The 22,776-nt window shown below is 31.2% G+C and overlaps 2 protein-coding genes across 2 annotated transcripts; one reads left to right on the top strand and one right to left on the bottom strand.

The window, feature by feature from the left end:
* Window positions 1–2,539: 2,539 nt before the first annotated feature.
* Window positions 2,540–9,505, bottom strand: Fibp (acidic fibroblast growth factor intracellular-binding protein). Its single transcript, XM_068765833.1, has 10 exons — window positions 9,370–9,505; window positions 7,937–8,033; window positions 7,174–7,275; window positions 6,986–7,067; window positions 6,482–6,627; window positions 5,818–5,917; window positions 5,003–5,199; window positions 4,389–4,475; window positions 3,719–3,817; window positions 2,540–3,104 (listed from the first exon to the last, which is right to left on the bottom strand). The coding sequence occupies exons 1-10, from the start codon at window positions 9,452–9,454 to the stop codon at window positions 3,026–3,028; spliced, it is 1,074 nt and encodes a 357-aa protein (XP_068621934.1). The 5' UTR covers window positions 9,455–9,505; the 3' UTR covers window positions 2,540–3,025.
* Window positions 9,506–15,622: 6,117 nt separating this feature from the next.
* Window positions 15,623–21,193, top strand: LOC137922905 (NADH dehydrogenase [ubiquinone] 1 alpha subcomplex assembly factor 3). The gene is made up of 6 exons (XM_068766015.1): window positions 15,623–15,754; window positions 16,130–16,232; window positions 17,035–17,093; window positions 18,348–18,441; window positions 19,164–19,300; window positions 20,526–21,193. The coding sequence occupies exons 1-6, from the start codon at window positions 15,696–15,698 to the stop codon at window positions 20,629–20,631; spliced, it is 558 nt and encodes a 185-aa protein (XP_068622116.1). The 5' UTR covers window positions 15,623–15,695; the 3' UTR covers window positions 20,632–21,193.
* The last annotated feature ends 1,583 nt before the right edge of the window (window positions 21,194–22,776 follow it).

The following is a 22,776-nucleotide window of genomic DNA, read 5'->3' as shown; positions in this document are numbered from 1 at the left end:
GTCGAGGCCGTAAAAGCAGATGGTTATGAAACTCTTAGAATCGAAGCTGTGTATGAGATAAAGAATTCCGTTAGGCTCTTTTAAATTGACAGATGAGGAGAGCAAAGGTCCGCCAAGAGTAGAAGCCATTGGGGAAAACCTCTATTCAGTAGTGGAGGAATATAGGCTGATAATACCAATGATAGATACAAAATATTTTATTGCCAATAATATATAAGTTAGCTAGATAAAACTACAAGATTAATTTGCCTATGAGTCCTTGAGTATGTAAGACCCATTGCTAAAAAGGTTGGTAGGAATCTTAAGAAGTATGTTCTCACCACCCTATATAACTATATACATAATTTCATACATGCTCTAGAAACATGTCCCATAACAAACATGAAAAATAATGATTTTATTTGTAACAAATTACTAAATATCTCCGCTTAAAAGTCTTTCTTTTAAGATTATTATCATTTATTTAGCTTAAATATCAGGATGAATAACTCCTGTTACACAAAAATGTTTTAATTTTCACATATCAACTTTGCAAGAAAAATTTAAATAAAGCAATAAGTAGTGAAATATTATTTAATATATGCAAGTAATGAACCAAAACTAAATGCAATTTTTAGCATTTGTGTTTATATCAAGAATATGTGTATGTAGAGCAGAATGCAACTGTTATATCAGCATATTTTTAAGCATTATACTTAATGAATATTTTATTTAAGCAATCTAATAAAATTGAAATATCAAATTTTTCATTGATTTGTGAGATTGCCTGCTGTGATTACTTAAGGAGTTAAGTTGGCTAAGTTAAAACCAACCTCGATGCAATATAAGCAAATTGTCACTAATGGAAACAGCTCTTCGAGGAAAGACAAGGTGAAGTAAAATGTAATTCAAATAATTTGGTTGCGGCCCCATTTAAAAGATCATAATGCAGAACCCCAAGAATTTTACTATTCGATAAGAAAATTAAGTGCATAATATTAAAATAGACTTTAATGATACTGCTCCAACAAATCTAAAGCTGGAGTTGTCTCTATAAACTATAGTAAACAAAATTTATTGACACTGAAAATTAACTAAGTTTATTTTAAATGCTAATCTAATTGGTTATTGAACTAAAACCTGCATATTACCATGTGATTAACACCCTAATTATGACAATTGAAAATCATTACAGTTTATTGTATTATCCAAGGCACATTTGTATCTTATTGAAAATATATTCATGACTCATATAAGTTTCACGTTTGTGAGATAACTTTTATAAACTAGCGTTTTACTAGAGTATACTTGATCACTCATCGTATATCCATAAATTATAAATAATTGTATACCTTAAGAGATTAAAATAGCTTTTAGCAGATATATTAAAAATATGTTGTGCTAAATTACATGCTAGCTGATAGCTTATTTAAGAAATCGGTTTCTTACTAAAGAGTAATTTGTGTGCGATATTGAAGACTAAAAATAATTACATGTTTGAATGAAGTGCGATGCGTTCTAATATGATCTACGAGTGAACATGCAGTGTAGTTGCCTCCAAGAGCGCCCAATCGCGGGCACAGGACCGCTAAAGCCACAGAAACTAGCACCCCAAACACCATCCAACGTTTCTTGAATTCCCGCCACAAGTTTATGTTATATTCACTTTTATAATTAACGATTACTTTACGTTCTTCATGCAAAACAATATTTGAACTGTCAACTATTGCCATGGCGTTTTCTAACATTTGAATAGTGAAACAAACAATATTTAGTATACTTTGTAATAATTTAAGATTTTTATATTATTGGAATATATCCAAAATAATTTATGTATTCGTCACCTATATGCTAAAATAGAAAACATTCTAAAGTTAAACATAATTCAAAACTCGCGCATCTGCAATGCCGGTTGCCGCATAGCATATGTGACGTCATCGTTATGACGAATATTAATGTAGCCGATGTCGTTCGGAAACATGATAAATGTTAAAAAAATCGGTATATTTAATAATTTTATTATATTTTTACAAATTCATGTAAATAATTAAGGTTTTATTCTACTATTTATCTCTGCAGTTTGCAATTCGAAATTACATCTATCATTAAAACTGTAAACTTTCTTAGATGTTATAATATTTTTAGTATTACAATTTTAATGGAAGTGAGCCTAAAGCTTAACCTTTACATTAACTTCAGCTCGATTCGTTATATTATTTACAATGGATTGGCAGCTTCTTAATTTTAAATCGCTAAAGCTGGCTCCTGAGAACTCGGGTAAACTCCTGAGAATTCCTATCAATGGGTGACAGAAATGACCACAAATACTACAACTAACACTAGCCATGTCGGGAAAGATAAATTCAGTGAAACAACATAGAAGATTTAGTGTATTTTTTATTAGTTTAATAAATAAATAACAATATTTTAAAACACTACTGTCTAAAATATTGTTAAATCTCTGCTGTTTAACACATATGTATAAAACACTATGTTTACGAACAAATTTCTAATAATGTTTTAGTGTTTACCTTAAATTTAAAGGACCAATTTTATTTTGTTTAAATTGACGAAAAGCATTTCTCTAACAATAGCAAAATTACATTTTACAATAAAGACTAGAACTAAAAAATTGTTGAAAAATTATATTTTTTAAATGCAAAATTAGTCATACAAGTTAAATACATTATTTATGTTTAGATTTGTTTGTGTTTCTATTTCTAATACAAAATTACTTACTTGAGAAAAATTACTTAACAAAGATATTTTTAGAGAGTCGTTTTTTTAAATCGCCATTTACAACACTTTCTTATTTTATATGACTTATGATGTGAAGCCACAAAATAGTCAACAGGGCCTCTATTTAAAGCACATATACATTTATTTAGTTCAGCAGATTTAAAAGAGCAAGACACAACACGAAAACATCATGTATATTTAGACTGTTATTGTATATAACAAAATTATTAAGCTTCTTCAACTCGACACGAGATCTTACTTATATAAAATTAAAAATTTCTCGAAGAATTCAACAATTGAAGGTATTTCATCCATGGTACATTGTCAACAAACATTGGCTCATAACTTTCATATAGCGCTCCCACACACACTTCAAGTCCGCTTCTCTGTAAAGGTAATAAAGATTTAAAACCAGTAATCACAATAGAAATAAAATGAGTTATAAATATTTATACATATATTATACAATATTACGATTTACTTTATAAAATCCAAGACAAGGATTACAGTGTGAACTAAACTAGGTATTCAGACCTGTATTTTAAATCACATGGGTACAAAATTACAGAAAATTATTTTGAAAAATTATTATATATTAACTATCTAACCCCATACTTGTACTTCCTTGACTCATACCATGAAATCTAAAATCACCAAATGTTTTACTACTTCGTCCTCACAAATCTTTGGCTTTGTTCATCCTTTTTTTCTAAGTCAGTAAGCTATTATATGTTTAAAAATAAAGTTCGAGCGCTTTGGAAGAATTAACATAACTTATTTCTGATCGTATATTACATACAATAAATAAATGTGTAATTTATTTATATATATTATATTCTCCTATTCTACTAATCATCACCATCAACTAGATGCAGACCTTCACCAGAAATTTTTAATAAAATTTTGCGAAATATATGAATAATTTTTATACGTTATTAATGATCAGAGCTAAAACATAAGATAAAGTGAATTAACATACATATATCAAACAAACATTTACCTTAATACATCCATCTGCAATGCACATTGTTCATATGCGCACAGAAACTGAGCGAGGTCGGTCTTGGGCCAACAGCCTGCCCGCAGAGGTTCTATGCATCTGGTTTTAAATAAGACATTGACAAACTTAAACTACATTTCAGGCAATCATATAAATCAATCAAACATTCTTTAAATGTTCATTGTTACTTATAATATTTATACATAAGTTGCTGTCTCAGCAAACAGAATCCAGCCTTAGCTAAAATTGTCAATTTTAAACTAAAAATATTAAAACAAAGTAAAGCTTTTTCATACACAATATTTTAGTTAGCTAACTCTATTTCCCATTGAATAAATATATAATGATTTTCCAACACCTGGCGACGTTTCACCATTGATTGACGAGAAATACATGTTATAAATAAGTATTTCCTAAATGAATGCCACAAACAGTCAATGACTACTGTTCTGAGGATATTTTATTTTTTTCTATGAGAGCCTTCTAAAAAGTCTTTAGATACTAATAAAGATTATTTAAATGATTGAAGATATACTCAAATTTTTGTTTTTATGAAAAGAATTTATGAATAAAAAAAAATTAAATAAAATAAATTCCATATTGTTTGCACATCTGTTCGATGTTGATACTCAAGTTGTAGCATATATTATTATTAATTGATACTACTCACCGCTCCAATAGATCCGTAAACAGTGACCGGAGTTCCCTACCTCGGTGCAAGTTGCAAGCCAAGCCAACTAAAGCTCGTGTGTACAGCCTTTAAATAAAATTTATTTATTTATTTAATGAACATACTAGAAAAAGTATATGATATGTGTATGTCATAACAATATAAAAACTTAACCAGTCTTCGTGAGATCATCATCATTTCAGCCAAAAGATGCCCACAGTAAGGCATAAGCCTCCCCTAAATATCGATGTAACTCCAAGACCAGTTATAATAATAAGTGTAATAAGCAATCGCTTAAACTTAGGAGACTATGTATCTGAATATTGAATCCCGGTTCATACGAGAGTTTATTGGAAGTAATTGTAATTAGAATTGCTATATCCTACAATCTAAGTTAAACATTATTGTCTTCAAAGAGATTATTACTATAGTCTACCGAAACTGCTGTACCGCGCCTTGCAACCACTCCCCCCTCGGAAGAGGAATATCGGCCGCTCCATTACGACAGTAACCCGTCAGTTCGCGGCAGCGCTGCTTATGCTTTTTTCCTCGCCTCCCTTCATCGCGTTTTCTTAAGGCGCCGTACAGAGGTTTCGGCAACACAAAAGGCTAACCTGAAGTTGAGTTCTAACTCCTGATATGATTTATCGAGAAGTTTAGGGCGCAGGCGCATGCAAACCAAGTGTTTGTGCTCCTTCTCCTTGTCCAATAGGAGACGGAGCTCTCGCAACTCCAGTAGAAATTCACGATCCATCTCCGTGTCATAGTACTCGGGACCAGTACAGCTGTACGTCCAACTTGTCATTATAGCCTGGAATAATTTGATTGCAGAATATATTTATTCTATAACTCACTGCACCTACAAAATTTGTACTGCCAAAGGTTACATGCACTTAGAAATTCAATAGAGAATTATAATAATTTACATTTTACTTTAATTTTTAAAAAAACATGCTATATTTTAAGAAGTAAAATAATTTAAAATCATAAAGTTCCAACAAATCACTAAGTTCCAACTTACAAAATTTTATTAAAGATCAGAGTAAATGCAAATGGTAAAAATTGTTTTATCTTGATAACTAACAATGAATATTTATAAAATAAGTTTTTGTGTTATATTTTTTTTATTAAGTACATACTGTTAAGTATTTTTATTTAATCTATGGTTTGCATTTATTAAAGGTAACCGTTGTTTTTACTATTTTCATTGCATTTTCCATTTTTTCTTATCACAAGAACTTTCCTCTTGCATTAGAAGAATATTCTGAATTTGACCAGTCATTCTCTATTTTTGTGCATAGCAATACTCAAATAAATTATTTTCATACTTAATTTAACTATTTATCACAAGTTTTGCTATTATAGCTCCGCACCATAGAGATTATTCTAAAAAAACTATTGAAAACCATATTTTGATAAATAGTCTAACCTGTGCACAATGATAAAAATCATTGAATGTCAGATACTGCAACTTCCGTTTAGCCGTCTCGAACCTCATGCAAGCTATGAATACCACTGCTCCATATTTTCTAAAACATAGCAAGAAAACTGATGTATTATACCATAATATATGTCAGCTCAATGACTCATACGGACAATACATCATTTACATTGTAATTAATTAATAAGTTACTGGTCCAATAGTCAATTGAAAACTGGTATTCATACTGCATATGACTGCGCTGGCACTCAATTTACTGTTCATACCATATATGTTAAAATCTAAATATTATTTATTATACTAAGATATACTCTCTAAATTTCTGTATATCTATCTCTAATTATGTATATAAGAAATTAATCATTTGAAATTATAGATTTTGACTTTAAAAATAAAAATAATTTATATGATAACTTATGAAATAATAATATATAGGTAGCATTTAAAAATATAATATTATAAACAGTTTATTTTAATGACATTGTTATAGATTCAATTAGGAAAGCTGTGTTTGTTGTAAGTGATGAAATGTACAACTAGCCCCTGTGATGTATATACTTGTTTTAAAATATATTATAATTTTTTCATATATATCTGTGTTAACATTAATTTGCCTGCATAGAAAAAAAACAAAATAAAGAACAAGTCATACTTAGCAAGGGGTTCTGAGATGAGAAAGGTACTGCGAATGTTTGCGACCACATTGCCGGGCATCTCTTCTACGGTTTTGAAAACGCGTCTCACATTGTCAAATTGCCGTAAACAGCACCGCAATGGAGCACCAGACCGTTCAGCCACCTGTAACCACAGATAATAAAAAAATTAATCCGTCTGCACTTTTGGCCTTAAATATTTTATATTACCACTAGCTGTCTACGCACGCTTCGCGAACTTAATGTACGCCTCCACAACCCATTGCGATGAAATTTCGCAAAACCCGTTCTTAGCTGGCCACTTCTAGACGAAATTTGGTATTTTTTTTAACAAATATCAAATCTCTAAGCCTTACATTCTAACTAGGATTAGTAAAACTTATTACTTAGTAACAACGTGCTAAGGATGTGTTTACATAATGGTAAAAAAAACAGTGTACATCTGTCATTTGAACAGGGTAGACATAAAATTCTTTAAGATTAAATATTTTCAAAAGGTGTACCTCGTCAAGGTCCTTTCTGTGTTTTGAAGATAATTTTCGTCCAAGCAGTTCTCTAATGACGGCATCATCTAGTTCATAATATCTAAAATAATTTGTAGAGTTAATTTTTTAAACCTTTTATTTTTCATTATATTGTCACTATACATTTAGTTAAATGTAAAATAATGACAAGATAAAAAACTGATTACTTCTCAATAAGCATTTGTTTTGTAGGCTCATCAATCTGGAAGATCATCTGCTCGGAGAGTTTAGAAGGAACTGTCAACAGGCGTTCAAGCAATGCAAAAGTTCTGTAACAAGAAGTTAATACATAGTATGTACATTTGATCTATTAATAGATGTTAAACCATAAACGGAACATTATTTCACCTTTCTGGTGCAAGAAGAATGCTATTTTCTTGAAAATTAAGATACTGCAGTTAAATATCTGTATCATTTATTAATGTTATGTCTTTTATAGAAAAATTAATCATGGTAACATGAGATTGAATTAAAACCAGAAATATAGCTTTTGTAGCCATAGAAATATTATAGACAAAATAACAGAGTATTTATTATTTGTATAAATTTTGGATAAATTTGAAAATGAGTGTATTGCCAGACATGTAATAAAAATTATCTTTGCAAGAACATTGTTTACATCTACTTTGACAGCAAATTTTCAAACAGTCTTCTTTTAAAAGTATAAACATTAAAAACAACAACATAGAATACTTGTAAGGAATTATCAAATTGGAATAAACATTGAACATCCATTTATGACGGCAGATGACCATGTAAAGTTGTTAGTAAATGCAAGATGGAAGCCGCTTTAAACTGGATCTATTACAAATCTATCAAAGAGGCTTATTAAGCCCAGCTGGTGATTTAATGATTGAAGTATAGTTTAAAATACTGTATTAATTTGTATTTACTTTTATTTCTAAATTATATTTCTTACTAAGACATTACCTATAATGGTCCAGGACATCGCTAGCAACAAGTTCCACCGTTGCCCCAATTTGTTTCTCTACAGCCCTCTTGTGTAAAGTAGACACTGCTTCACTGGCTGAAATGAAAATACTTTATTTATGTCATAATAAAATGTAATCAATAACTAAAATCCCTAATGACTCAAAAAAGAATTTTTGAGTTCTACGATCTAAGTACATATTCTTTGCTACTACTTGATTGTTTTTAAATTACAAACTTTCTCTATTTTAAATTTTATTAAAAGTTATTTCACTCATGTGATATCTCTCATGTTAATTCATACTGAAATTTTATAAGTGTGAATACATATAACAAGATTTTTTCAAGAGTGCTATAATTCCAAAAAGCAACATATCAGTTATCAACAGAGATTGAATATTTGAATTTTTAGTTATAACAAGTCAAAAAATTAGTTCCCTTAAAAATAATGCATCCATATGGTTGGCTTATTATGAAAATAACTGTTCTATTGAAAACATCCCAATGACATTGATCAAGAGATATGGATAACTACCCCCAATTGTACAAGTGAGATGACAAGCAAGTTAACCCTGTTTATACAATGGCGCACACCAAGTTACAGCTTCACCAGGTTTGAGGAAGCTTAGCATAGATCTTTTTACAGTAACCAAGCTCCATTTCATTGGGACGCCAAGCTCTTGGGTATCATTGGTGAATGCTTCATGGCCTGCCTTACAACTACCAAAATAATAAGCTTTAATTTATTAATATGTGAAATTTTCTTCTTCAGATTTAAATATCAATTTATACCTGTCGCCAAATAACAGTGCGAAGCTATAATAATACACCTATCCCCCGATTTACACGGTACTTATTTTACATGTTTTTGCTTTTACACGGTTTTCCAATAAATGTTTTTGTTATAATAACCGATTTTATTACCATCTCACATAATGTAAATATTTCTGCTTCAAACATCAAATCGGCACAAATAACTTCAAGCGATGAAAGTGAATTTGAACCTTTGATTCCGAAAAAAGAATGAAAGTAATTTCTGACAGTGATAAAGGATAATTTATTTTTTGTTCTTGTTCTGTTTAATGTATTGTAATTTAATAAAAAAACAGTGTATATTATATATTTTAACTTGTCAATGCATTTTATTTTTATTTCTGTGTACACCAAAAAATATTGGAAAAAAACCCCAACTGTTAAATAGCAAAATTATGCATTTTCTGCATACGATTTACACAGTTTTGACTTGAAAATTTTTAATTTTCGATTTACACGTTTTTCTCAGGAACCGTGTAAATCGGGGGATAGGTGTACATAAGTTGGCGCTGTTATATTTGGCTAGGGTTTTATTATATGTTACTGTGTTAACGAAATCATCTTTGGTAAATTTAACTAAAGTATCAATACTTAACCTTGATCAAATATTTATCACTTACATGAACAACCCTCAATCCACAGCTGATATATTTCGGGATCGATTAGGGTAAAATTACTAACAAACACGTCGACTTCTGTATACATTTTAAGATTTTTTTGTGTTATTATGTTACCAAAAAGAAAGAATATTGTTTATCAATTTAATGACAACTGTTATTAATTTATACACTGTCAAAGATCACATTGCTTGTGCAGCCCGAAATAAGAAATATGATTTAAAAATTTAAATTAATTTATATTATTTCAAGCTACAACGGAGATCTTCACTTATAAGGAAAATTTCTATCTCTGCAAAATTTGTTGTCAAATTCTGTACATTTTTAATCCCACATTTTATTTTTTATCATTAAACATACTTTATCTATAAACATAAATCCTTTAGCGTAGATATAAACTTTAGAAAAATAAAAGTAAGGATTATAGAAATGATTAAAATATGCAAATGACTTACGATCAACGTTTTCAAAACAAAAGCTAAATTGCTAAACATTATTTATTCGTCTTAACACCTTTTACTTATTATTCATCTATCACAAAACTTTATAACAATAATAATTGAATTTTGCTACATATACATACATATAAATATTCACGTATTTAATAAATACCGAAATAATGAGGGAACATTATTAGAAACCATACAAATGGGTTACTAAATGTCATAAAAGTGACGATTTGGTTAGTCATGCAAAATATATTGAATTTCATAAACATGCATATAAAATCTCTTTAAATACTTGCTTATAATAAGAGATGTGGTAAATAATTATGTTTTAGATTAAAAAAAATGTGCTATATTTCTGTTATTTTAAATGTTCCAAACGTATTTTGCACGAAGAATTTTTATGGTGAACTATAAATTATCTAATTGTTGCAATGAACCGAATAAAGTTTTTCCAGTTTATTTTCCGACTGTTTTAATATCATACGTCGTTTGACGCAAAGAAAATGATGAGAGAAAATTCTCACGATGCGCGCGCACATCGACATCACGTATTGTAGGTAAATGTCTCATTTTGCACAAACGAAAGTTTTGCCGAAAAGATCACCAATAAATTATAAGGAAATCTACCACTAACATTTACGTGATCAATAGAACAAATAATTATTATACAATTGTTATTAAAATATTACCTAATCCGGGGCGCGTATTTCATATCAGTCAAAATAAAATATTTTTATTGAAATAAATATGGGTGTGTGCGTGTTTTTTTAAATTATATACGGTGTAAATGATATTTTTTCTCAATCTATTGTGAATACCAGCACTAAAACTGATTTATTCTATCATAAACTTTTTCAAGTACGTTTATAGACTTGAGTAAACTTGAGGTACGTATTTTATTTTTACATTAAATTTATTATTATTGTACATTGTACTTAATACTATAGTTTATTTTATAATATCAAGGTTATCTCGTTTATTTTTTATTGGTATATAAACTGTGTATGAAAATATACAGAAAATAACTTTTTACATTTAATCGATAGATGTTTTTTACGTAAATTTTATTACAATAAACCGATTTAAATTGTTATTTTGTTGAATCTATAAGTAAATTTAATGCTCTACTACTGGCCTGTGTATCTAAATATTTTTCTTTATCAATTTCAGATTCGGAGATGCCTATTACTAATGCAGAAAAGTGTAAAAATTATCGTGTCCGAAAAAAACTTGGGCACGTTATAAAAAAAGGCTCAATAAAAAGATCAAATGCCGAACATTGTAGGATGTACAGGCTGCGAAAAAAAATGCTTGCTGCCGAATATCAATTATATATGAGTGAAATTTTATCTAAACAATTAAATACTAATTCAGAAAAGAAGCTTGAGCCGTCATCCGTTCCATCTGACCTATCATCTCTCCCATCTGAACTCTCTACTCTCCCCTCTGAACTATCAGCTCTCCCTTCTGAACCATCAGCTCTCCCCTCCGAACAATCAGCTCTACCCTCTGAACCTTCAGCTCACCCCACTGAACCTTCAGCTCTCCCTTCTGAACCTTCAGCTCTCCCCTCTGAACAATCAGCTCTCCCATCTGAACAGTCAGCGGTGCCAGCGGTACCAGCTCTCCCATGTGTACTATTAGCTATAAGCCCTTCTAAGGTGTTAGCTCTCCCATCTAAAATATTAGCTGTTCCATCAAAGTTATTAGTTCCTCAATTGGAACCCTCAATGCTGCCATCTGAAGTATCACCCCATTCATCTGAAGAATCATTTCTGCCTTCTGAACTGTCATCTCTCCCATCCGAAATTTCGTTTCTGCAGTCTGAACTATCAGCACTCTCGTCTGAGCTATCAGCTCTCCCATCTGAACTATTTGCTGCCCCTTCTGAAACACTATTGCCGTCATCTGAACTATCATCACTTTCCTCTGAACAATCAATTCTGCAGTCTGAACTATCAGCCCTCCCATCGGAACTATCATTTCTCCAGTCTGAACTATCAGCACTATCGTCTGAACTATCAGCTCTCCCAACTGAACTACCAGTTCTTCCATCTGAAGCATCGGCTCCCTTATCTGAACCATTAGCTCCCTTACCTGACCCACAAGCTCCCTTATCTGAACCATCAGTTCTGTCATCTGTACCATCTGAACAATCTCTTCTGCCACCTGAACTCTCATCTCTCCCATCTGAAATGTCATCTCTCCCATCTGAAATATCATTTCTGCAGTCTGAACTAGCATCTATTCTGTCTGAACTATCAATTCCATCCCCTGAATCTCTTCCGTCTAAACAAATGTCTCTCTTGTCTGAACAGTCATCTCCCCAGTCTGAACAATTACCTTTCCCAGCTGAACAATCATCTCCCTCGTCTGAAGAGTTACCTTTTCCAGCTGAACAATCATCTTCCCCGTCTGAAGAGTTACCTTTTCCGGCTGAACAATCATCTTACCCATCTGAACAGTTACCTTTCCCAGCTGAACAAACATCTCCCCTGTCTGAACAGTTACCTTTCTCAGCTGAACAAACATCTCACCCATCTGAACAGTTACCTTTCCCAGCTGAACAAACATCTCCCCTGTCTGAACAGTTACCTTTCCCAGCTGAACAAACATCTCCCCTGTCTGAACAGTTACCTTTCCCAACTGAACAATTATCTTCCCTGTCTGAACAGTTATCTTTCCCAGCTGAACAAACATCTCCCCCGTCAGAACAGTTACCTTTCCCAACTGAACAATCATCTTCCCTGTCTGAACAGTTACCATTCCCAGTTGAACAACCATCTCCCCCACCTGTAGAATCACCACCACCCTCTGAGCTTTCATGTCTTCCACCTGAACTATCATCTCTTCTACCTGAACTGTCATATCTGCCAACTGAACTATCCAAACTTCCTCCAGAAGCATCAACTATGTCTGAAGAATTATCCCCTGGTATGTTTTTTGACAGTTTATTCAAAACATGTTATTCACATTGATATGAAAGCATTGATGAGTATTAATAATCTATTACGAACATATATGTTTTAGAAACAGTTTCTTCATTGGATATGTTCATGAATGATATCTCTGCCGAAATGGAAGAAATGCTAAGGGATGAAGAGGAGACACACTTGGATGAAATGCTTACAATTTTGTTGGCTGATGAAGAGAATACTGATGTTGAGATAATTGATCTTGACGATTACCCGAGCGATACTGAGGGTTTTAATATTAATGATTATGATATCGAGGATATTGACATGGAGGATAGTGATATTGAAGAATTTGATTTTGAGAATATCGATTTTGATAATATTGATGCTGAGAATACCGATACTGATAATAATGATGTTGAAAATGATCTCGATTTTAACATTTTATCTGTTGGCGAGATGGAATACATTTGGGATGAGGATACAAAACCAATGTAATTATTTTTCTTTTTAATGATAATTAAATTGCACCCGTTTGCTTATTTTGAAATATTGGTTTTGCATATGGCCTTGGATAAGGGGATATTTATATAATTTTTTGGACTTTTTAGTTAATCTTATAAACTAACTAAATCTTATCTGGTACTAAAAATACAACAACTGTATTTACAACAAATCTCAATAAATAAGAATAATGTTTTTATCCTGAATAAAAAAAAAAACAAATTCAGTCTTATGTTTTACTTCAATGTTATTAATTAGTGTTAAAACTAAAATTATCTTGTTTGTTACAGACTTCAAAATGAATTTGGGCCTCTAGACTTTGGAATGAATAGCCCTAAAAGCTAAGAGATAAATACAAAATTCTTTACTGTGCAACATGTTATCCAAATACAGCAACTTAATGCTGCATATGTTGAGATGCCACTCGTTTGTAAATGGTGTGCTTGAACAGATAGACCACAAGGTTAAGTAAGGTGGCTTTTAAAGTTGTGCACCTAGGTGCCATGAACTTTAAAAGCCATGGTTCCCAAAGTGGTCCAATTGGCCCCTAGGAGTCTACTCAACATTTAATGGGGGTCTACATTGGCGTGACAAAAAAATTGGAGCTCAATTCATTAGCGAGGTCCAGGTAAATTTATCTGTCTTTGATTATAAAGAACTAAAATTATGGCCTGAATTAACCTATCAATAAGGACAGATAATATTTTAAATGCTCGGAAACTGTTACTTTTGAAAACTTTCATATTCCATATTTAGTACAACTTGTCAAGACATCCAAAGCACCTTGCTTTCCGCAATGCTCAATAAGGCCTGAGAAGGGTTAAAATATAACTTTAGGTGTGTGTACCTGCATGAATTTATTTGATCTTCACTAACTGCAGGGGAGTCTACTGGATACATGAATTTTAAAAGTGGTCAATGAGAAACAAGTTTGGGAATCTTTGTTTTAAAGCTGAGTAAAGTTAATTTTCAGAAAGAACAACATTAATACCTTGCATTTTACTATAAATGTTAATAGAGGGGTTTCAAAACATTTGCACTAATATTTTGTGTGGATCTAAAAAGTCACAAACCCATGTAGTACCAAAACACTCATGGATCGTCTTGTAAGCACCATAAACATAATAAGGTAATAGCAAAGTTTTTTACAAATTCAAGTGTTGAATATAAGTTTTTGTATATATATTGTGACCAAATTAACAAACTACATGTTGTGAGCTTTGTGATTTTTTTATGATTGTTTTTACCAGGATTTAATAATTATATGCAGTAAATTACATAAGCTTAAATGCTATTTCACAACAAATGGATATATTGCAAAGTAAAAATTAAACAAGAGCACTAGAATTTTATAAAAGAATTTGGTTTGGCTAGAAAGCTAATTGGTTAATGTATCCTTAAGTTATCAACTCTAGCAATAATCACCATAAAAGTAAACTTTATACTGTTTTAATTAGGCAGAACAGAATTCAAGATATTAAGACAAGTTGCACCAGTTCTTTAGTTCCTCATTTAGTGACAACAGAGACAAATGGAGCAACACTTGATAATGGTTCAGTTACAATTTTTGTACTAAAATAAAAGATCAGACCTTACATAACCAAAGAAGTTAATCTAGTCATAACTAGGGGAAGTTAATCTAGTCACCTTAAATGCATTTCATGTCAATTCTTCGCTATTTTCAAATACCACTTAATTATTTATAGAAACACGTAATTAATGCAAATGTAAATAATCCGGCTACTAAAGGATGTTTGAATATGAAAAATTATAATACTGGTTTGAAAATAGTGGAGATAGTCAATATGAAATCATTATATGTACTAAACGCTTTTATAGAAATAAAATGAGAGGTAAGACTATGAAGGCATTGATGTGAATGGAGAATTAACTATTTTTTTTCTTTGTATCTATGAAAAGTCTGTGTACAGCTAAGGAAATCTAATTTCAATTAATGTTAAGGATAATTGTTAATGTAAAAAAATTAGGTTTAAATATTATTTATTGTATACATAATAAAAAAGTAGAGATTAATTATCTTTGCTTTACTTAGAAATGACACTATACTCATAATACTATAATTTGACACCATCGTAAAAACCAGCAAAAGCACTATGTAATATCTGAACTACTTTCGACTAAACTAAATAAAATGTTTCAAGTAATTTTTTTTTATTTGTGCAAATGCAAATTGTGATGAAATTAGTTTCATTACTAAATTTTCTAACTTTCTCATGTAAGAATGCAGCTTTTATTAAATTTAGAATTATGCCCAAAAGTTAACTTATTTGTCCAGAAAGTAATTTTGAGACAAATCATAGCCAAACCAAAGACAAATTAAACGTCAGGTATATTGTCAAAATGACATTGACTTAAATATAGTTTTGATTTGTTTCTATATTTTGTAGATTTCTGCTAAGAAGTGATTACTTAACCGCATATGTTACGATAAAACGCGAAAATGTTATTAAATACAGTTAAGAAGGCCTTCACTTTTTCTAGAAGAACTCTGTTGACAAGGTTATTATTTATACCAAAATCAAATTTTGTTAGGTTATTGACAAATAAAAAAATACTGTGATAAATTAATAGATTATGGTAGTTGTTCCAAGCAAGGAATAAAATTAAATACACCCTAATAAGCGGAAATTAAATATTTAGATGCATGTTTATCTCATGTTTAAGTGGTGGTTTATTACAGAAGGAACTTTCATATGATCATACTTTAATTTAACAAGTCACTGATATCTGCAACTCCTTTTGTATGAATATTCAGTAGATATTGCTTAAGATGTTCCATTTTTGGATTATTATTTTTAGTTAAAAATTAATTAGTTAATTCATTAATGTATAGAAAGTAAAATAAAGAGAATTTATTTTATTTTGGAATGTCAGTTCTATAAGACACAAAGCTGCATATGAGGGTGATGGGAGGACAACGGTGCGCGTTATCAATCAAGAACAGGATTTGGGTTTAATGGTTGATTGTTATGCAACAGTAAGTACACATTAATATTATTTACTTTATTTATTTTTACATATAAAGGAAATTCCAGTAATTTTCATTTCAAAATATATGTCTAAAATATTGAATTAAACATTTTACATGATTTTATTGAAAAAATTAAGAACATTTCAGGTATGAATTCTCTTTTTAATCAAAATGTAATGTGCTTTAGGAGATTTGGCTCTTTCCAATGTTAATGTTTCTGTGAAACTATCACTACACTCAAATAGTGGGTATAAAATGTGTGTGTTATTTTGTAGTTTGCACTATGGATTCTACATCATACAATATGATATTCCCTTGTTTTAGGATATTATAATACTAAAGGAGGATTCCATTTATTATCTATGTTTCAAATTCATTTCATTTCTAAACAAAGTAAATATTTTTTTGAGAATTATTGACTGCAGCATTATTTTGAGAAATAAAATGTGCCATTTCAACAAACATCCTATCTGCAATATTAAAGTTACTTTTTTGTCCTACAACTCTTTACTTTACCATCATGTTATGTTATTTTATTTATTTACATTAACCTCTTTGAAACTTTTACATCTATAAATAATCTTCCTGTATATTGAGTATGTATTGTCAATTTTTTCTTAACAAAACTTCTCTTGGAAAGCCTTTAGCTCTTATAAATTGCTTAAATAGCTCTCTTCAGCTCTTTCAGTAGAAAAGGTGAATTCCGAATGCCTGAATGCCTATAATACTAGATTTATCTCTGTCTACAGTTTTAACATTTCTTGAGTGGAAATTATATATTTATATTTATTAAATTTGTCTGTTTCAGTATGGTTTTAAACTTAACAACGGTATCACAGTTTTGGGGCCAATAGCAATATTTCCCAGGTAATATTCCAACTTTTTAGTTTTTATTTATTAATTAAAAAAACCTTCACACTATTTTTTCATTTAAAATGTTAATAATAGATCTCCAAGAGAATATTCATTTATTTTAGTTAAGTTTATACAGTAAAATAATTGATTGATAGATTGATTTACCAAAGCAGGTCTAGGCCTCTTTCTATAAAAAAATATCACAAAATTTTTTAACTAGAATTTATTATTTAAAATCACATTAAAAATAAAATTTAAAAAAGTGTTTTGTTCAATATCTAACAGATTCAGGTGTTACTTTGCGGAAGTCCATCCTTAGTAAGAAAAGGACTAATATATAGCTACTTCCACTATGTAGCAGTAGTCGTGCAATAAAGTGCACCACCCGCCAGCCCGCTTATAAATGCGCATGTATGCAATAATTGGTGTAACATTACTCCTGAGGATGCCCCGTGCAGGGGTGAACCACATGTTGAGTGATTTAACAGTGAAAGTTGTAGCCAGCATGATCTCTGATATGCAAAAAGAATGCTTACTATCAAGGCGAGCGAAGTAACTTAGCAACTTCCTTTCTTCCTTTGGTTTATGGATGACATTTGCACCAGGCTAACCTATCTAGGCTGGGTTATTGCAGGGAAACAGGAACAATAAAAAGTATTTCTTAGTCATTACTTTACCTAAAGTTCTAATAATAAACACTGATTACTTTAGAAATACCATTCCTACTTTGTACACTGCAAGGTTTTCGTTATAATGTAATCTTAGCTTTATTGTAATGCTTAAAGAAATTTTTGGTTCGGTTTCATCAAACTGCGCCATTATTTGTTATTGATTTTTAGACAATAAGTCGTAATGCATTCTGTTGTTGAGTAGTGGCATCCCAGCGGTAGAGCACTAAAACTAACGATTGTAGTTCACAGTTTCGATTCCCGTGTTGCAATCTTATATATAATTCACACTGTTCATTAATTATAAGGGATTGCTACTGCTCGCAAACAAGTTTCCTGATAGGTAACAGCGTCCTCTGCATACCATAATACTACACTGTGATGTCCAGCTAAGTACAGCGATTATGGTATTTCCCCACATAGAACCTTTAGGGGACGCTTGAGGCCCTGCATTGGGCGTCTATAAACGATAACTCCGGCATTTGTATGGGAAAATAAAGGTTTTGTACTCGCTTAAACTAAGATTTGGATAAAAAATTACCATCATAGCTTAGCATTTGGTGATCAATTTTTATTTATATTTCATAAAATTGAATAGGACGGTACTGTCGTGGCAAGTTCGTGGATCGTACGAAGTAACGGAAGAGGCTTTGAAATTTTTCAAAATACTCGTACCGAAAATTGATCTTCTGGTTAGTATATGCATTATTTGAATATTTATTTGTGGATATTTAGGAAGCCTAAGGTTATTTTTACTAAATAAGTTATAACTTAAATAACTTAGCAAATACAAGTTTACACATTCTGGAATCTGGATAACTGTACATAATATTTATTTTGTAGGATTCTTCTTAGGGCTGATAGGTCTTGGAAGTAATAACAACACGCAATCCAAAGTAGAAGTGTTTATATTCAGGTTGTATATTCATTAAAGTTTATCCCATGTTTATATCGATTTAAAACTATGAAAACATTGTTCAACCAATAAAAATCGTCAGCCAATCATAAGCTGGGAATTATGTAGAACGCCCTCTTTCGTCCGATGTGTATAAAGAATTATATTTCTATGGTATTCCCCTTTTCGATGCGCCGCTGAAGATGACGTAATGTAGGTACAACAATTTTAAATGCGTTATGCGAAGTACTTCATTTGTACGAAGCTAACTAGTTTTAAGACGGATAGAAGATGAGCACGAAAGTGAAATAATATATGTAAAAAATGTATTAAATGAAAAATAAGGGACTTTTATTTTTCTTTTAATAAATTTTCTTCTCTTCTACCCCTAACTAGTTTGGGATCCCTATCCCAAACTAAGCGCCTGTTTTATTATTTCATTAAAATCCCACGGAATCTGTAAATTTAGCTTATTAGAAATTACACTGCAAAAAAAATGTAATGTGTGTTTGTGTATAGATCATAGGCCTGGAGACAACTGAGCGCAAAGCTGTGGACACAGTGTTCCGATCAGCGCGCGCCAACCAGGTAAACGTGGAGATACTGTCCACGGAGCATGCCTGCTCCACGTTCAACTTCCTCAACTCCGAGGGCAGGTAATTTAACGTTTTTTAACTGGAATATTTATTCTATAATATCATGTTATTTGCTTACAATCGGGAAAAGTGTTTTCCCGATTTATATACAAATGCAAGATAACATATTTCGATCGTGGTTATGATATTTCGCCATATTTTATCTATATTATATAAATACAGATAATACTATTTACGCATTAAGTTTAAAGTCATTTACTTTTTTAAATGTTTAATTAATAAAAAAATCTTTATTATTGTTCTTGTATTCTTTTTTAATGGTGTATCTATATTTTGAGTTATTCTATGAATTATTTCACTTTCTATACTCAACGTATAATTAAGTTGTTGAAAAGTATATTTCTTCGAACTAAAATCAATATTTTTTAATATATTCATATTATTATCCGTTCACTTATGCGGAGTACTGCAGCAGAGAAAGTCACTGACGTAGCTCGAAGAATTGCCCGTTTGAAGTGGCAGTGAGTGGGGCACATTGCTCGTGCAGCCGACAGCCTTTAGAACCGAAGGGTTCTAGAGTGGCGACCACGAGCCGGTAGATGCATATTAACCAGGCCCCCACTACCGGTCATCGTGGCAACCTTTAGAGAAGGGGACGCATGGAGCGTTGCAGAGGGGGTACCTTTGGGCTGTTATAATAATGTTGATTATGTACTTTGGTTTTATATGTAAGTCACGAGAAGAATAACTAATAAGATCAATTTGTTATACACTAATAAATATGGCATCCCTATAGCGGCATTTTTTAAATACTTATTATTTTAAATACATCGCTACGTGATTTATAAACGCGTCATGAAGCCAGAAGAACCAAGAAACTGTTTTTTTATTACACTATTAACCTCATACTATTGTAAAATTTGATATATTCTCTGGCTACCACTATAATTAATGTATTTACTACTGTATACATATATTTCATTACGTATATAACAGCCTTTTTGTTAGGTGTTCAAACTTTAGCGTAGCACCTCCGTCCTTAAGTTGAACAGACGCCCTTGTTAAGGTTGTTGGTAGACACTGAATGCAGACCGCTTCCAACTGGTCCTATTGGAAACATGGTGGAGGCCATTGTCCAGTGGTGGACGTCCTATAGTTGAAATAATGATGAAGATTTAAACTTTTCGTATTACTACTATTAGTTGTAAAAAAGTTGTAAAAAAAAATAACAATGTTTATAGCCATTTTTGGTAAAGACATTTCAGCTGGTTTTTGTGTCTGGCAGGTCGGTGGCGGCAGCTCTGATACCACCGCTAAGCATTAGCTTGAACGAGGACGACATGCTGCATTCGAAACTACATTACGGGAACTTGTACCAGCGAGATATATAACCATAGACAAATTAAAAGAAGTCGAATTCATTTCAACATCTTAAATATTTAATGGAATCAGGCGTTACCTCGCGGAAATCCATCTTAAGTAAGAAATGGACCAATATTTATAGACTCTGTGTTTGGCACTAATTTGGTGGTGGCGGTTGTGTGATTTGCATTGTTTGCCGCATACGCATTTATCAGCGGGCTGGCGGGCGGTGCATTTCATTGCACGACTACCACTGCATGTGCGGAAGTGGCTAAATATTGGTCCTTTTCTTACTCATTTTAACATCTGTTACGATGGCAGTAGTGCGCCGTAAAATAGTTTTATTTATTGATTATTTGTCAAAACCTTAATATGGAAAATTGTCCTAGTTTATGAAACATAATAAAAGTCTATATTATGCTAACTTACACTTAAAATACGGCCAAAGGCCATATTTTAGTACATTATCACTAGTTTAGGAAACTTACTACAAACAGATAATATTTATTTTATTACTACACAAAAGTTGTAAATAGTCCGTATTTATGGAACAGTGTATCAAATATTGTCTTTTATATGGTTCCCTCTTTGATATGGTCCATAATTATGGTAATGATTCCTAACTATTATTCATTTAATGTGTTAATAATTGTTAACTATTTATATAAAGTAGTTTACATTTAACATAAATGTATCTACAAATACCTAGAAATATCCAGTTTCATAAATTTGAATTGTGCTTAGATTTGAAAATTCCATCAAAATTAAAAACGGATTTCTTAAACCTAGTATGTTAAAAATATCTATAAGTCTTAGCAGCAATTATTAAAGGGAGAAATTAAAAAGAGCTTAAATCAGTCATGGACAGAAGAGGCAAAAAGACTTTTTGTTCTTCCTTTTTGTCTTTTTGAGGACAAAAGAGGGGCTTGTTTGTACAAATACTGGTTTGATATCCAAAGAAAATATCGTTAGTTAAAGAACTGAAATAAATGTAAAATATAAATTTTAAAGCAATACAACAAAAATCTAAAGAGAAGCGAAACAATGATTTTAAATACATTTTATGTTTCTTTCTTAATGATTCATCGTAAGATTCGAAACTTTTTAACAGATTTGTTTTGGAAGGATTTATTGTTTGTAAATTCGTATAATTCTTATATATTTGAACACGTACTAATGATATTCTACTATTTGGGTTATTACGGGTAAATAAATAAGTAGAAAAAATAAATGTAAACGTTTTAGTCAATTTTTGTGTTCCATAATTTGGGACTTATATAACAACAGTAGAGGGTCATAAGTATACACCGACTTTTTTTATTTGATCTATTAATATGTTCAGTTAAAATTCGTTTTAAGTGTTTAGGTAAATAATCAACTTTCATAGTGTTCCATAATATGGCCTTTGCCCTTTTTGTATCTGTACCTCTTACAATCTGTAAGGCCGCTTCTCTAATATTCTGAAGATCATAGATCCTTTGGTATATAATATAGCTTTACATGGTTTGGCAGAAGTGAAAGGCGGTTAGATAGTAACTAAACTCGGAGACAAAAACTTCTTTACGTCGTCCCTGCAAGGACCAAAAGGGAACTTCGATATGAAATTTTACTTGTTAATAATTTAGATACTAAGGTGCTGAAGGCTGACCCTCATGTAAATCGTTTTTTTTAATATTTGAGATGAAATTAGTTAAATTACGAATCTATGTTGCTAATATATTAAGGACACCATAGTTACGGCTTGAAAGTAAACAATTTATTCTGTATGTAATTTCGTTGACATGTAAATATTCTGATATAATTGATGCAAGATATAAACAGAATTATTTTCTTTGCTTTATAGCTTTTTTTTTATTCATTCACTAATGAAAAGGTCTTTCTTATGCTTGTCTATGATCGTCTCTTCTATAAATTTACGATTTTGTTCCGTGTTGATTTTGGTTCTGTTCGTTGAATTTGTTTACCTATGTTGTTATACATTATCTTCAAGTAGATTAAATATTGTAAATATTAGAAGCGTAATTATTTTGTTGTAAGTAATGAAATAAAACTAATTGTTTTCTGGCATTTGTTATTTTAATACCTCGTTATGTATTGACTGTGATGTAGATTTCTCATCATTGCTTTTGATACAGAGCTATGGTAAAAGCTAAGTGGCAGAAGTTGGGAAGTCG

The sequence above is a fragment of the Battus philenor genome, unplaced genomic scaffold (genome assembly GCF_028537555.1).
Source record: "Battus philenor isolate CCGP_79_NKW_IND1 unplaced genomic scaffold, ilBatPhil1.0.hap1 SCAF_20, whole genome shotgun sequence".
Taxonomy (NCBI): domain Eukaryota; kingdom Metazoa; phylum Arthropoda; class Insecta; order Lepidoptera; family Papilionidae; genus Battus; species Battus philenor.
This window is presented reverse-complemented; position numbering and strand designations above follow the sequence as displayed.

Coding starts and splice junctions, on each gene's coding strand:
- LOC137922905 (XM_068766015.1), top strand. CDS start 15,696: ATGTTATTAAATACAGTTAAGAAGGCCTTCACTTTTTCTAGAAGAACT. Junction 15,755..16,129: donor AGAAGAACTCTGTTGACAAG/GTTATTATTTAT, acceptor TTGGAATGTCAG/TTCTATAAGACACAAAGCTG. Junction 18,442..19,163: donor TACCGAAAATTGATCTTCTG/GTTAGTATATGC, acceptor GTTTGTGTATAG/ATCATAGGCCTGGAGACAAC.
- Fibp (XM_068765833.1), bottom strand. CDS start 9,454: ATGTATACAGAAGTCGACGTGTTTGTTAGTAATTTTACCCTAATCGAT. Junction 5,918..6,481: donor ATCTCAGAACCCCTTGCTAA/GTATGACTTGTT, acceptor GCTATGTTTTAG/AAAATATGGAGCAGTGGTAT. Junction 5,200..5,817: donor ATTTTTATCATTGTGCACAG/GTTAGACTATTT, acceptor AAATTATTCCAG/GCTATAATGACAAGTTGGAC.